The 17145-nt window shown below is 40.8% G+C and overlaps 1 protein-coding gene and 1 pseudogene across 7 annotated transcripts in view; both read left to right on the top strand.

Moving 5' to 3' along the window:
- The window catches only part of LOC311100103 (talin-1-like), a 79650-nt gene that overhangs the window by 34347 nt on the left and 28158 nt on the right, over positions 1–17145 (top strand). Inside the window, exons 6-9 of one of the 6 annotated variants that reach the window (XM_084140855.1) lie at positions 2813–2850; positions 3279–3377; positions 5174–5260; positions 7017–7148. In XM_084140855.1, the coding sequence (XP_083996981.1) occupies positions 2813–2827 (15 nt within the window). In that variant the 3' untranslated portion in view covers positions 2828–2850; positions 3279–3377; positions 5174–5260; positions 7017–7148. Of the gene's footprint in view, positions 1–2723; positions 2851–3278; positions 3378–5170; positions 5261–7016; positions 8467–17145 lie in introns of those variants that run through there. The other 5 variants (XM_084140854.1, XM_084140853.1, XM_084140850.1 and 2 more) reach the window with 5 other exon arrangements.
- LOC311099359 (alpha-(1,3)-fucosyltransferase 10-like) overlaps positions 5002–17145 on the top strand; it is a 43488-nt pseudogene continuing 31344 nt past the window's right edge. Inside the window, exons 1-3 of the transcript XR_014615702.1 lie at positions 5002–5025; positions 5174–5260; positions 7017–7148. The product of XR_014615702.1 is annotated as an alpha-(1,3)-fucosyltransferase 10-like (transcript). The remainder of the gene's footprint in view (positions 5026–5173; positions 5261–7016; positions 7149–17145) is intronic.

Raw genomic sequence — 17145 nt, 5'->3', positions numbered from 1 at the left:
GGGGGTTTGTATCATTTGATTTACACAACATACCTACCACTTTGAAGATGCTAAATATTTTTTATTGTGAAACAAACAAGAAATAAGACAAAAAAACAGAACCTGAGCGTGCATAACTATTCATCCTCCGCCCCCCCCCCCCCCCCCCCCCCCCGCCCTGTCTTGCTGGAAGGTGAACCTCCGTCCAAGTCTCAAATCTCTGGAAGACTGAAACAGGTTTCCCTCAAGAATTTCCCAGTATTTAGCGCCAACCATCATTCCTTCAATTCTGACCAGTTTCCAGTCCCTGCTGATGCTCTTGGGGTGTTCTCGGGGTGATGAGAGGTGTTAGGATTGCACCAGACATAGCGTTTTCCTTGATGGCCAAAAAGCTCAATTTTAGTCTCATCTGACCAGAGTACCTTCTTCCATATGTTTGGGGAGTCTCCCACATGGCTTTTGGCAAACACCAAACGTGTTTGCTTATGTTTTTCTTTAATCAATGGCTTTTTTCTGGCCACTTTTCCATAAAGCCCAGCTCTGTGGAGTGTATGGCTTAAAGTGGTCCTATAGACAGATACTCCAATCTCCACTGTGGAGCTTTGCAGCTCCTGCAGGGTTATCTTTGGTGTCTTTGTTGCCTCTCTGATTAATGCCCTATTTGCCTGGTCCGTGAGTTTTGGTGGGCGGCCCTCTCCTGGCAGGTTTGTTGTGGTGCCATATTCTTTCCATTTTTAATAATGGATGTAATGGTGCGCCGTGGGATGTTCAAAGTTTTGGATATTTTTTTATAACCCAACCCTGATCTGTAGTTCTCCACAACTTTGTCCCTGACCTGTTTGGAGAGCTCCTTTGTCTTCATGGTTCTGCTTGCTTGGTGGTGCCCCTTGCTTAGTGGTGTTGCAGTCTCTGGGGCCTTTCAGAACTGGTGTATATATACTGAGATCATGTGACACTTAGATTGCACATAGGTGTACTTTATTTAACTAATTATGTGACTTCTGAAGGTAATTGGTTGCACCATATCTTATTTAGGTGCTTCATAGCAAAGGGGGTGAATACATATGCACGCACCACTTTTCCGTAATTTATTTTTTGAAACAAGTTCGTTTTTTCATTTCACTTTACCAATTTGGACTATTTTGTGTATGTCCATTACATGAAATCCAAATAAAAATCCAAGGGGGATTAACACTTTTGCAAGGCACTGTAGAGTCAAGAAAATGCTTTGTATAATTCTAAAGTCCTAGAAAAATCGTAGGCCTATAGCCTATTTTTGTTTCCCTTACAGTAAAAACATTACAGTTTAATCCATTTGATCAACTTTATTTGTAGATTTGGTTAGTAATAGAGTTATAGTAATTAATAAAGTCCAGTTACAGCTTCTTTTGACAATGTAGAAACAAAAAATATAATAATAATATAATCAGCCAGGTGCACAGGTGAAATTATTTGCCTTATTCCTAAACAAAAGCACCAGTGCATGAACAATTGTAAAGGATGAATTGCATAAATACATATTTGTGGAATTCATGACTAGATACAATCAACAAATTACTGTTTTTATATCAGACACTGTATTGTGCCCCATAAATCAATCTCGTCTTCTCTTCATACTTCGGGTCCACAGTCAGCACACAGCTTCGAGGCTTTGTGTGAGCCAGCCCCACAAACAAATCTGTTGCACTGCAGAAAGTTTTCATGGGCCTTGTTTCGTGTGCACCTGCCGCAGGTGCCGCATAATCTCTGTGAAGTTATTGCGTGGCATGGTCTCTCAGAAAAAGTCCACCCCATACCTACTAGACCAAAATGACTCCACATTCATGCTCGGACATACAAGAGTGCAATAAATGCTTTGAGTTCATCCATAGACATGTCCCACGTACTGTTTCCTTTTCTGTGCGCATGAGCAACTGTCCAATCTGTGATGTGCTGCAACATCTGCATTTCACATAAACTCGTCACTCATTTCTACCCAAACCATGTCATCCCTCCCAGACTCCTGTCTCACCGTGGTAGTTGGGCTCACCGTCTCATTTTGGCTCTGTTCTGGTTTTTCTGCGGCGAGGCTCAGGCATCGGAGGCGGAGGCTCAAAGTCAACATCAGAATCAGATGAAGACTCTTTATCAGCAATGTTGATTTCAAGCTCAATATCCGATCCTCCATCCCGACTCCAACTCATCTAAATTCTGCAGCATTTGCAATGCTGTCAGTGCATCCATTCGTTTGGTTCGGCTTGCCATTGTGAACAACACACATTGTATGTTGTACTCAGTGTCTGATTTGACTGTCAGAGGGGAAATTATATACCATTTCCAGCCTTTCATAATAAAATAATTAGACCGCCCACAATTCTTCATCATCATTACACTATTGTTCTAAATTCAATCATCCTCTTCACCCTCATCATTCAGATCAATCAAATTCAATCACCCTCTTCACCCTCCTCATCATTCAGTTCATTGAAGTCACATGCACCATTATCAGTTTCTATCTGGTTTCTATCGCCCATTCATCCATTGACGACAAAATAGCATATCTAAATTAAAGTTTATTATGTTACTAGTTTTTGCTTAGTAGCCAGAGCAATGCTGCAGCGCGAGTGGTAATGTGCTGAATGCATGGACAGCACATTTACATTTACATTTAGGTCATTTAGCAGACGCTCTTATCCAGAGCGACTTACAGTTAATGAATGCATACATGTTTTTTTAAATTATTTTTTATTATTTTTTTATACTGGACCCCCGTGGGAAACGAACCCACATCCCTGCCGGCCAAACCCTCCCCTACCTTGGACGACGCTGGACCAATTGTTACATTTGGAAATAGAGCTGCACCTCTTGAATTTTGAGAGGTATTTGACAAAGGTAAGTGTCATAGAAACTGCAGAATATGCTCTTTCTGATACTATGTAGAAATCAAAATGTTTTACCTGCATGTGACCCTGAAGGAGGACTTGATAAAGTGATGCTCCTTTCCCTGCATCTGTCAATTACAAGATGCACCCATCTCTTCATGTACAATTTGACAACTGATAGGCCTAATATTGTCACTCATCAGATTATTGCCAAATTAATCGTGTCTATAGGCCAACTCTTATTATCTGTGAAATTTCGGTATAGTTTAGGTGTAGTTTCGATGGGCGGGCTGTGCAGTCTGATTGGCATCGTTTGTTTCCCGCTTGTCTTTCTAAATTTAATTAACCTCTTCACCCTCCTTGTGATTCAATTCGGCCTAATTTAAATTCAATTGTGAAGTATGGTGCACAATTATCGCCCATTTTTCATTAATTCAGTGAGGAGAGAGAGACGCATTAGCACCTGGCTGGGTACCAACGTCCTACAGCACATTGTCTTGGCGGGTTAAGTTTGGAATAGGTGTGCAAAAAAAACAGGTAAAAAGGCTGTAAATACTTTTCTGTTTGTGATTTCAAAATTCTGACAAATGTGCTGTAATTGTGTTTTTTACATTGCATAAAAGTATAGACTCAGAGCTAGAAAATGGTATATCATACACTGCAGTTGAGGAACAATGGGAAAGTAATTCTGCTTTGAAAGTTGATCAACTTTTGAGAGAACAGCTCACTCTGACCATTTTACTCACCCTAGCAGAGCTGGTTAGGCTGTTTTTATGTTATCCAGAGTATTGGTGTCCGTAACTGTGCTGCTGGCAACAATTTAATTATGCTTTTTTGCAAACGTTTACTGACACCGGCCATATTCAACGGGTGTTGAGCGTTCGTAAATTCATCAGTTATTCTGCGCTCTGGCACACTCAGACGAGAGTGCTCTGACTGAAATTGGAGTAGATAGCCAGAGCGAATTTACCAGCTACGTCTATCGACAGTGACATCATGAATATTCTATTGAAATGGTTACTTGCATAGTGGAGACTTTTGTTTAGAGATGTAGCTAGCTAGCTAGTTAGCTAGCTAAACAATGAACCATAATCCCAACTCATAACGTTACTACCCTGCATGAATCTGCAGGTAGCTAACCAACCAGGTTCAATATTAGCTAGCTAGCTAACATTAGGCTATAACTAGTAATGCAAATGGCTCTGAGATACAAATAATATTACTACACAGATCATACACGTAACGTTAGCTAGCGAGCCAGCCAGCTAACGTTAGCTAGCTAGCTAACAGTACGCTTTAACATGAAACAAACAACCTTCTGACAAAATTAGAAATGTGTAATATCTGACAATGTAGCTAACTAGACTATTTTACCTGTATACATGGATGGACTCTCTCTCTGTCACGGATGCCATGGTTGCCCTTAGTTTGAAGATGTGTTTTATACAACAGCCTTCTGTGTGTTCTCTTTTTGACTCCCTCTGCATGTTTGCAATCAAACGCCAGAATTTTCTCCATCTCCTTAGCTATCATATTCTAATTCCACCAGAGAGCTACACTTTTGCTTTTTGCAGTTCTACTACGTGATATCTTTCAAAAAAGCCGCGTTAGAAAGGATTACCTACACATACTGACCAGCTCATGTTATAGACAGAAGCGTGGTACATGGCAGACGAATCCGAACTCATCTCTTGGCATGTCCAGCCCACTCATTATCTCAGCCGGCTGTTGTGGCTCTGACGGGGTTGGCCAGCATTGTGTTTTATGTCAGGGCTAAGCTAACAGTGACATTCCGACCATAGAGATAAATCAGAAGGGGAGGGAGAGGGAGAGGGAATTGGAAAGGAATGCAGTGGTGGCTCTAGCTCTGCCCTGGCCAGCACGGTGCCTTCTTTCTCTCAGCGAAGCCTCAAAAGAAAAAAAGAAACGTCTCCTTGTTAGTACTGGGCTGCCAAGTGAGTCTCGGAGAAGCAAATGTTTTGCTTCAAGTGAACATTAGTGGACAGCTCATTATTGCCCTTTAAAGCAATACCCAAGCGTGAAGAGAGAGCCAAGTGTTTTTGTTCTCTCCACCAGCTCTGGCCGAGGCCGACATTCCCTTTCCAGGGGCCACTGTTTATGAATGGTAGGAGTGGAGAAGTCATGTTCTTAACCAAAAGCTATGCCTCAGTTAGTCGCCAATGTTGTACACCCCTTTGAGAGCCCAATTCGCTTTTTAAAATCCTGTCTGGAATATTATTTTTTTGAAATGTGATGAAACTCACCTAGTGAGTCTTTAAAATGCCTGTACACAGTGTGCTGAATATCACAGAAATGTGAATGTCTGTAAGCAGGTGAAGGCGGCACAGAAAGCACCCTTCAACGCCCGAGATGAGCAGGCTGTGGTGGTCAAGAGCAAGATGGTGGGCCCCATTGCCCAGGTAAGCAATGAGAGCCAACTTGAATAAGCTATGAGGGGCCACTTGAATTATTGCACAAACCTCCTATTGATGTCCATGCATGATGAACACAAAACTGATTGGAAGAATTATTTCCGCCCAGTAGATATTAGGACCTGACACCCGAATTCACATTCAGAATTCCTTTCTAAAAGATCACATACTAGGCATGTTTTATTTGTTTATGTGTGTACCTGTGTTTCAGTGTCCCTATGTGTTCATCTAGTGCCTTCAGAAAGTATTCACACTCCTAGACTTTTTCCACATTTTGTTGTATTACAGCCTGAATTTAAAATGCATTAAATTGAGATTTTGTGTCACTGGCCTTCACACAATACCCCATATTGTCAAAGTGGCATTATGTTTTTACACATTTTTACAAATTAATTACAAATGAAAAGCTGAAATGTCTTGAGTCAATAAGTATTCAACCCCTGTGTTATGGCAAGCCTAAATAAATGGGGGAAAATGGAATAGAGCTAAGCACAGCCAAAATCCTAGAGGAAAACCTGGTTCAGTTTGCTTTCTAATAGACACTGGGAGACAGATTAACCTTTCAGCAGGACAATAACCTAAAACACAAGACTAAATATACACTGGAGTTGCTTACCAAGACAACAATGAATGTTCCTGAGTGGCCTAGTTACAGTTTTGACTTAAATCTGCTTGAAAATCTATGGCAAGACTTGAAAATGGCTGTCAAGCAATGATCAACAACCAACTTGACAGAGCTTGAATAATTTTTTTAAGAATAATGTGCAAATATTGTACAATCCAGGTGTGCAAGGCTCTTAAGAGACTTACCCAGAAAGACTCAGCTGTAATTGCTGCCAAAGGTGGTTGTTGTCACGCCCTGACCTAGAGAACTCTTGTTGGTTGGGTCAGGGTGTGAGTTTCAGTTTGAGATCTATGTGATCTTATTGTATGTTGGAGATCTAGTATGTGTATGTCTAGGTTTGGCCGGGTGTGATTCCCAATCAGAGGCAGCTGTCACTCATTGTCTCTGATTGGGGATCATACTTAGGTAGCCTGGTTGCCTACATTAGTTGTGGGATCTTGTGTTCCTGTCAGGCTTGTGGTGTTATAGCCCTTAGGACCTTCACGGTTACGTCGCTTTTGTTGTTTTTGTCGAGTGTTTATTCATTCTAATAAACATGTACGCATACCACGCTGCACCTTGGTCTGACCCGTCTCTCAACGACCGTGACACATGTATTTACTCAGAGGTGTGAATACTTATGTAAATTTGATATTTCTCAATTACATTTTCAATACATTTGCAAAAATGTCTAAAAACATATTTTCACCTTGTCTTTATGGGGTATTGTGTGTAGATGGGTGCGGGGGGAAAAAAATATGTTTTGAATACAGGCTGTAACACAACCAAATGTAGAATAAGTTGAGGGGTATGAATACTTTCTGAAGGCATTGTATATGAATGAGAGAACCCACTGGCCAAAAACTGGTTGAATCAACGTTGTTTCCATGTCATTCTAACCCAAACATTCTATGTGATGAATCAACGTGGAAAACAAATTGGATTTGAAAAGAGTCATCAACGTAAGGGAATTTGTTTAACCTAAATCCAATGACATGGTGACATTTTTGTTGATTTCACATTGAATTCATGTTAGTGACAACTCAACCAAATGTAAATCAAAACTACACATTGAACTGATGTCTGTGCCCAGTGGGAAGGTGCATTCTGTGTGTTAACCAGTTGCGTTGTGTCTGTTAGATTATTGCTGCCCAGGAGGAGATGCTGAGGAAGGAGAGGGAGCTGGACGAGGCCAGGAAGAAGCTGGCCACAATCCGACAGCAGCAGTACAAGTTCCTGCCTTCCCGAGCTCAGGGAGGACGGGCAGGAGCAGTGAGGAAATATACAAATACATACACACACACACAAACATATACGTACACATATATACAGCAACGACCAATGAGATGCTCAGGGCCTACACCTGGGCTCGTATTAGCGAAAATGGGAAAAATAAACGGTATTACGCTTCAAGAGGATCAATATTGGGCCGAGATAATTAAAAAGAAATGAAAGGGGTAAAAAGTGAAAGTTGTATCAGGGTGTCTATAAAAATAAATAATCTTAGTTTATTTGTCACTTTCAATAGCATTACAGTGCCACTGATTGTTTTTGGATAATGCAAAAAAAAAAGAAAGTCCTTGAGGTAACTGCTTTGAATAGTTTATATGTGATACATTTAGCTTTTAGATTCTTTAGGCTAGCTGTTTGTTTGCATGTGTTCACTGTGGCTTCACCCTCTACTAAGTACATTTACATTCTCCTGCCAATAAATGATATTGGCCTTTACAGCTAGAATATTTTCTGTTTTTGGATTATAAAAATGCAGTCATCGAAAGGTGGGCTTCAGCGGGTAGGTGTTGAGGTCATACTGTCCCTGACTGACCAATGATTTTAACTGGCCACAATAAATCTTAAGACGGTCACCATACACCACAGAGCTCAGCTAGGTGTTTGCCATAAACTAGTGTGTGGCTTTTGTTAGATTCCAAAGAAGACACCGTTTTACGAGAACCAATGGCGTTTAATTGCATTTTGTTGTAATTTGAACCAGAGGTGAATTATTTACTTTGCGATTAAACAATTCATAGAGATGAACAAAAAGCTATGAAATGCGTTACAAATGGTATCTTCTATTAAATGTATATGTTAATAAAATATCTGTGAGTAGTTGTTTGTCAACATATGGACTTTGGCAGTTATTCTGGACCTGATGTTTCTTGTTTTATAGCCATACTTTGTTTTTAATCATGAATGACTGTTCCTTCAGGTGCTATTGAGTGGTTACATTTTATATCAGATGTAGACTGTGTAATATGCCTCTAATAGCCAACTGTAACCAGTAGATTTTTTGATATATATTTTGGGGTAATTTCTCTTGTCACAGTACAATCCTATGATGGCAATGGTATACAAAGGATATGTATCCAATGTTGTTCTTATAGCCGTTATTTACCCTGAAATCCCAGCCTATTTCACATTGTCAGAGGCCTCATTGCAACCTTCTGTCTATTCAACATATCAATGCAATGCATCAAAAAGTGCCTGCTATATGTATTTTTTTTACTGTTAACCTTTTCCCATCTTCAAGGGCACTTATCAATTTGTTTAACTTAACACAACGTCATATAAATTCACTCTTTTACAAACATATTTTCTCTTGTTTTTTTTCTTAATCAAAATACTTGATTAAGAAAATACTAACTGTTAAATATACTAAATGTGTTGATCCCAAACACAAGGAAAGCCTTTTTTTCTAATTTTTTTACCTTTTGATATTGGTACTATACAAATGTATTAACAGTGCTATGGGATCACCACCTCAATGGAACTGTAAAAGAGATTTATGGTGAAAAAAGCAGTTTTTCCAATAAACATGAAAATTTAAAATAAATCACTTTTCTATAAATGCTCCATAATATAAGGCCTGCTGTGTTGATAAACAGGCAGGTTAACATGAAAAAAGTAGACTAGCCATTGTGAATGACCATTTAATTCTGTCTCGCATGAAGTCGACTAGCCTAGTAGTCAGTCACAAATACATTTCCTCTGGGCTCCAAACTGTACCTTGTCCTTTGTTCCCCCTTCAATTTGTTTAGCAATCCCTCAGTGTATTCAGCAGTATTTCTGTCATTTTTAGTCCAAAAGATTCCGCCATTCTGCATTCAGAACTCAGAAGTATCCATTCCTTAGTTTCTCCTAATGATCCCTCTTCCATACACCTGTTGTTCGCACGCGCTGTTCACCTCCCGCCCTTTGTGCCAGTGTGCATGCTCCATCTAAAATCCTTCAACAGGTGAAGGGGTAAAGCCAGCCAAATTGTTGTCATTCGGTTCCAGGCGCGGACTGGCCATCGGGCATTTCGGGCAAATGGAATGGTGGAATGGTCCATTTTTTGCCTAGTGGGCCTGTCTAAATTGTGTTTCTTGCAAGATATTATCATTATCTGGCTAATAATGGGGGTCTCAAGGAATAACATGGGCTGGTGTGGGGGCTTCGACAAAAAAAAAAAAGTGCCGTTGTGGGGGACTCATGGAATTTTTTTTACAGGTGTGTTAGAAATGCAAGTTTAAGTTTTACCCTAATTTCAATGTTTACAACGCTGGTTGAAATTAGATCAAAACCATACTGGTTGATTACATTTTAAAAATCCAATGTATATTCCACGTTGATTCCACGTCACAATACTTCACAAATTACATTGAAACAACGTAGATTCAACAAGTGTGTGCCCAGTGAGTAGCCTCTTGACTGTTGTTATGACTAGTTACTGTTATTTTCTCCTCTATTTAAAATTACATTAGAAACCACCCCTGCCCAGCTGGATCTATCAATGAAGCCTAGGTTAAGCGACCTAACCAAGGGCGTTTTCACACACAGTTTTGAACTATAGTTCAAATCAGAGTTTGACTATTTGTTATTTTGTATTTTTTTCATTTGGTCCGGTTGGATTCAGTTTTTTGTATATATATATATACACTACCGTTCAAAAGTTTGGGGTCACTTAGAAATGTCCTTGTTTTCTAAAGAAAAGCAAATTTTTTGTCCATTAAAATAACATCAAATTGATCAGAAATACAGTGTAGACATTGTTAATGTTGTAAATGGCTATTGTAGCTGGAAACGGCTGATTTTTAATGGAATATCTACATAGGCGTACAGAGGCCCATTATCAGCAACCATCAGTCCTGTGTTCCAATGGCACGTTGTGTTTGCTAATCCAAGTTTATCATTTTAAAAGGCTAACTATCATTAGAAAACCCTTTTGCAATTATGTTAGCACAGCTGAAAACTGTTGTGCTGATTAAAGAAGCAATAAAACTGGCCTTCTTGAGACTAGTTGAGTATCTGGAGCATCAGCAATTGTGGGTTCGATTACAGGCTCAAAATGGCCAGAATCAAAGATCTTTATTCTGAAACTCGTCACTCTATTCTTGTTCTGAGAAATGAAGGCTATTCCATGCGAGAAATTGCCAAGAAACTGAAGATCTCGTACAACGCTGTGTACTACTCCCTTCACAGAACAGCGCAAACTGTCTCTAACCAGAATAGAAAGAGGAGTGGGAGGCCCCGGTGCACAACTGAACAAGACGAAAAATACATTAGAGTGTCTAGTTTGAGAAACAGGCGCCTCACAGGTCCTCAACTGTCAGCTTCATTAAATAGTACCCGCAAAACACCAGTCTCAATGTCAACAGTGAAGAGGCGACTCCGGGATGCTGACCTTCTAGGCAGAGTTGCAAAGAAAAAGCCATATCTCAGACTGCTCATCTTAATCTTTTATTTTTATTGGCCAGTCTGAGATATGGCTTTTTCTTTGCAACATTTCCTCATCAATCTACGCACAATACCCCATAATGACAAAGTGAAAACAGGTTTTTAGAAATTTTAGCAAATGTATAAAATATATATATATAAAAAATACCTTATTTACATAAGTATTCAGAACCTTTGCTTTGAGACTCGAAATTGAGCTCAGGTGCATCCTGTTTCCATTGATCATCCTTGAGATGTTTCTACAACTTGATTGGAGTCCACCTGTGGTAAAGTCAATTGATTGGACATGATTTGGAAAGGCACACACCTGTCTATATAAGGTCCCACAGTTGACAGTGCATGTCAGAGCAAAGACCAAGCCATGAGGTTGAAGGAATTGTCCGTAGAGCTCCGAGACAGGATTGTGTCGAGGCACAGATCTGGGGAAGGGTACCAAAAAATGTCTGCAGCATTGAAGGTCCCCTAGAACATAGTGGCCTCCATCATTATTAAATGGAAATAGTTTGGAACCACCAAGACTCTTCCTAGAGCTGGCCACCCGGCAAAACTGAGCAATCGGGGGAGAAGGGCCTTGGTCAGGGAGATGACCAATAACCCGATGGTCACTCTGACAGACCTCCAGAGTTCCTCTGTAGAGATGGGAGAACTTTCCAGAAGGACAACCATCTCTGCAGCACTCCACCAATCAGGCATGTATGGTAGAGTGGCCAGACGGAAGCCACTCCTCAGTACAAGGCACATGACAGCCCGTTTGGAGTTTGCCAAAAGGCACCTAAAGGACTCAAGATAAGATTCTCTGGTCTGATTAAACCAAGATTGAACTCTTTGGCCTGAATGCCAAGCATCACGTCTGAAGGAAACCTGTCACCATCCCTACAGTGAAGCATGGTGGTGGCAGCATTATGCTGTGGGGATGTTTTTCAGCAACAGGGACTGGGAGACTAGTCAGGATCGAGGCAAAGATTAACGGAGCAGAGAGATCCTTGATGAAAACCTGCTCTAGTGTGCTCAGGACCTCAGACTAGGGGTGAAGGCTCACCTTCCAACAGGACAATGACCCTAAGCACACAGCCAAGACAACGCAGGAGTGGCTTCGGGACAAGTCTCTGAATGTCCTTGAGTGGCCCAGCCAGAGCCTGGACTTGTACCCAATCGAACATTTCTGGAGAGACCTGAAAATAGCTGTGCAGCGACGCTCCCCATACAACCTGACAGAGCTTGAGAGGATCTGCAGAGAAGAATGGGAGATGCTCCCCAAATATAGGTGTGCCAAGCTTGTAGCATCATACCCAAGAAGACTCGAGGCTGTAATCGCTGCCAAAGGTGCTTCAACAAAGTAATGAGTAAAGGGGCTGAATATTTATGTAAATGTTTTTATTTCAGTTTTTTTTTTTTTATGTGCAAAAAATTCTATGGCACAGCTGTCAATTAGTTGGTCCTTAAATTAAACTGGTTTACTTTTTTATTCATCACAATTTTCTTTAGCCAATTTTTGTCTTTAATGCAGGGCCGACAGACAAGTTCCTTCCCTTCTCCCCCTTCCACTTGCCTCTTCCATTTTTGCAGTAATGCTGCAATTAGTTTGTTGTAATTCTGGATAGAGCAGACATTTCCATATATTTTTGTAAACTGCATGTATGATACAACTCCACCAGTCCTATTTATGATATAATTTATAAAGATTATACAATTTTTGTTGTAGTTTTTTTATTTTTCAAAAAATATTTGAGTTTAACTATAATATTTGTTGTTATATTTGTTCAGTCTTTTCTGGTGGATTAAACTGAAATTGCAACCAGCTTTCTATGGCTTGTTTTAAAAGTGGCGATATTTTGGAGATTATTTCATTTTCAAATAATCGAATGTGAGAGGTTGTAATCTGTATGAAGGGAAAAAGGCCATTCTTGAACACTGGGTGAGCCATTCTTACTAATCTGATAGAGAACCAGTTTGGATTTAGGTATTTTTTGTATGACTGAAGCCTTAAATATTTAGTAATTTCTGCCATCCGAATTCATATTCATTATATAAATAGGCCAGTTTAAATTTGTCTCATATAATTTAAAAAAACAAGTCGTTAGGTGTAGGCAGGGCCATAAGTAAATAAGTAAACAGTGATATGACTAAAGAATTAATCAGAGTGATTTTTCCACAAATAGACAGGTGTTGTCCTTTCCATGGTAGCAAGATCTTATCTAATTTGTTTAACTTTCTATTAAAATTGTACTGAGATCATTTCTTTCTTTTGGGATATGAATACCGAGTATGTCCACTTCATCATTGGAACATTTTAATAGTAAACTACACAGTAATGTAAAAGTTGTATTTTTTAACGATCCAATTCGGAATATGGTGCACTTATTATAATTTGGTTGTAATCCAGAGAGGTTAGACAAATGATCTATATCCTCTATGAGGCTGTGCAGGGATCCAAATTGCGGATTTAAAAGAAAACATGAATCGTCAGCGTACAATGACACCTTTGTTTTTAAGCCCTGGATTTCTAGCCCCTTGATATTATCGATGGCCAGAACAAACAGATATGCCAATAGTGGACAACCTTGTTTTACTCCTCTTGACATTATATACTATTTTACACCTGGGGTTACTATACATAACTTTAACCCATTGTATAAGAGATTCTCCTAAATTAAAATAGTCCAGGCATTTATACACTATATAAATTCCAGTCATACTTTATCAAAGGCCTTTTCAAAGTCATCTATGAATACCAGGCCTGGTTTCCCAGATTTTTCATAGTGTTCTATTGTTTCCAGTACTTGTTTTAGATTATCTCCAATGTATCATCCATGTAAAAAAAAAAAAAAAAACTGTCTGATTAGTATGAATAATATCCGACAATACCTTTTTAATTCTATGTGCTATGCATTTTGCTAGACTTTTGGCATAACACTGAAGTGTAAGGGGTCGGCAGTTTTTTAGAAGGACTGGACCTTTATATTTACCACCTGGGTCCTGTTTCAGTAATTGTGAAATCAGACCTTCTTGCTGAGTATCTGATAGTCTACCATTTTTATAGGAGTGGTTAAAACATGTTAATAATGGACCTTTGAGTACATCAAAAAATATTTGATGTACCTCAACTAGTATGCCATCCAGCCCTGGAGTTTTCCCGGACTTAAAGGCTTTAATTGCATCTAGAAGTTCCTCCTCTGTAATTAGGCCTTCACATGAGTCTTTCTGTACAGCTGTTAATTTTACTCTATTCATAGAAAGAAAATCCTTACAATTAACTTCAGTTAGTGTCACGCCCTGGCTCTGGGGACTCTAGTATGTTGAGCCAGGGTGTGAGTTTTCATTTGTTTTTCGTTCTAGTTTTGTAGTTCTATGTTGGCCAGTGTGGTTCTCAATCAGAGGCAACGTGTATCAGCTGTTGCTTGTTGTCTCTGATTGGGAACCATACTTAAGCAGCCAGTTTTCCCACAGTGTTTGTGGGATCTTGTTCCTGTGTAGGTTTGTGTTTTGCACCTTTGGACGTCACGTATCGATTTGTTGTTTTTGTTCGTGTAATCATTATTTAATAAATATGTTCACCTTCCACGCTGCGCCTTGGTCCTCTGTATCCGACGATTGTGACAGAAGATCCCACCAACACTGGACCAAGCAGCATGTCCGGGAGCCAGCGCCAGAGGTATCGCTAAAGGACATCAACCTCGACTGGGCCTGGCCCACGGGGAGGAGAGACCCCCAGAAATTTTTTTGGGGGGGGCTCACGCCGTGGACGACGGGGCAGCAGGAGGCCGCGATAGAGCGGTCCAGCGGGTTTGCAGAGGAGGCCGCCAGGTTAAGGGGGCCACTGGTCACAGAGGAGAGGGAAAGTGTAGAGGCACGGCGAGAGGTACTGGGGTGTGTTACCAGTCCGGTCCGGCCCGTTCCTGATCCCTGCGTAGGGCCAGTGGTGTGTGTCCCCAGTACGGTCCGGCCTGTTCCTGTTCCTCGCATCGAGCCTGTTGTGCGCGTCGTCAGCCCGGCCCGGCCTGTTCCTGCTTCACGCACCAAGCCTATGGTGCGCATCGTCAGCCCGGCCCGGCCTGTTCCTGCTCCACGCACCAAGCCTATGGTGCGCATCGTCAGCCCGGTTCGGCCTGTTCCTGCTCCCCACACCAAGCCAGTGGTGTGCGTCGTCAGTCCGGCACAGCCCGTGCCTGTTCCACCGGTGCCTGGTCCGGCACCGGTCAGCTGCTCCACGCCAGAGCTAGAGCAATCCGCTCCACCGGTGTTCAGTCCAGCTCTGGCCAGCAGGGTCAGACCGGACCAGGGGTACTTTGGGGGGTTGGAGAGGGAGTGGGAATCATGCCCGGAGCCGGATCCACCGCCAAGGCGGAGTGCCCACCCGGTCCCTCCCCTGTGGTGTTTGGTTGGCGCGCCTTTGGGGGGGGGGGGGGGTACTGTCACGCCCTGGCTCTGGGGACTCTAGTATGTTGAGCCAGGGTGTGAGTTTTCATTTGTTTTTCGTTCTAGTTTTGTAGTTCTATGTTGGCCAGTGTGGTTCTCAATCAGAGGCAACGTGTATCAGCTGTTGCTTGTTGGCTCTGATTGGGAACCATACTTAAGCAGCCAGTTTTCCCACAGTGTTTGTGGGATCTTGTTCCTGTGTAGGTTTGTGTTTTGCACCTTTGGACGTCACGTATCGATCTGTTGTTTTTGTTCGTGTAATCATTATTTAATAAATATGTTCACCTTCCACGCTGCGCCTTGGTCCTCTGTATCCGACGATTGTGACAGTTAGTGGAGATGGAGGAGACTGAAATGAAAACATATGCTTAAAGTACTTTGCTTCCTCTTTCAAAATATTGTTTGGTGAATCATGGATGACTCATTTGTAACAAGTTTCTGTAAATTATTTTTGGTAGTATTTCTATGTTGAAGATAAACAAATAATTTGTTGCGTTTTCCCCCATACTCCATTCAGTTTGCTTAAATTTTATAATGTATTACATTTGATCTTTCTTGAATAAGTTCCTCCATTTATCAAATGTATTCTGTGCCTCTGTTACAGTTTTTATTGCTATATATCTGTACTGTTAGTTCCTCTATTTCCTTTGTTAAGATGAACTATTTTGACCTAAATTGTTTGCATGGCCTCTAAAGGCATATTTAAAAGTGTAGGAAAAAGTGAGTTATAAATTCTTCGGTATTGTTTAAAAATAAGTAATACAATGGGTCGGTCTAATCCTGAATGCTGATTGGTTAAAACCGCATTCCAGCAGGTGTCCATTCCACAAGTTACCACCGGCTAAATCTATGACGTTGAAATGCCTATTTACTCTGTTCCATCTGACTGCGCAATCCACTGTCTCATCCGCCCAGCCAAGCAATTTATAAACTTTATCTCCACTATAAAAAGCTTCTAGACATTATCTCACGTTTCTTTTAGACTAACATTTAGTTTTCAACAGCGGAGATTTGTATAAACCTTGCTGTCTGTCTCTTCGACATTTGCAACATTGTTTAAATATTCAAATTTGATCTCCAGCTGTCCCATAGTAATGAACGTGTCAGGAGTCGGGACGAGACAGACAGGCAGGCAGAGTTTCTCAGCCAGTCAAAATCATGAATCAGCTGGCATCATTTTAATGGATTTATACAAAGAAATGTCAATTGAAAAAAGGTCCAGTTAGTTTAGTCTTTCCAGCTTCAGTTTGAAGTGATTGTGTTAGCTGTGTTGTTGGCTAGCTCCTCTGAACACATTTTCTATGCCAGGAGAAATCGCGCCTCATTAGCTCATTTTTATGGATGTGTCCAAATAAATGTCACTAGAAAACAGCTTAAACAAATGCAGCTATTGTTGTTATTTGGGCTGCACTATTTGCGTGACTGTAAATTAGCCGTAGTTGGCTAGCTAGCAAGCAAGGGATTAGAACGTTGCCAGACAGTATGGCAATGGAACATTTAGAACGAACGACTGGGTCGCGTCCATAGATACAGAACAAAAAGACTGAATGACTGGGTTGCGTCTCTGGCAACCGAACCGATAGAACGAACGACCAGGAGGCTTGGGTAGCCTAGATTTGTGTCGGGACTATATTTTGTGGAAGGATGCAATAGTATGAATACATTCATAAACATAAAGTTTTTTATGAAAATATGTCAATCATTATTTGAATATGTTGGTAACCCGTTGTATAAAAGTGATAATGCCCTCGAAGCCGGTGTGTGTCGACTTCGTCTCGGGCCTAACAACACCCGTGCCAATAAATCCTCCAAAAACCGGCTTCTCTGGCATTATAACTTAATTCAGTAGGCTTTGATTACATTTCCAATATCCTCACCCTCGTGGAAATTATGTAAGAGTAATGTGTAAACTAATTATTTGATGGTCCGACCGCATTCTGTCCCCTATCAACACTCTTTTAACTTTTGGTGCCAGCAAAAATGACATAAGAAAGTAGTCAAGACGACTAACTTGATTGAGCCTCCACCATGTATATTTCACTAGGTCAGGATATTTTAGCGCACATATATCCACTAGTTCCAATATATCCATGATATTCGTGATTTCCTTAAGTGCATAAGGGTGATTTCCTTTACG

The sequence above is a fragment of the Coregonus lavaretus genome (genome assembly GCF_964263955.1).
Source record: "Coregonus lavaretus genome assembly, chromosome: 24".
Taxonomy (NCBI): Eukaryota; Metazoa; Chordata; class Actinopteri; order Salmoniformes; family Salmonidae; genus Coregonus; species Coregonus lavaretus.
This window is presented reverse-complemented; position numbering and strand designations above follow the sequence as displayed.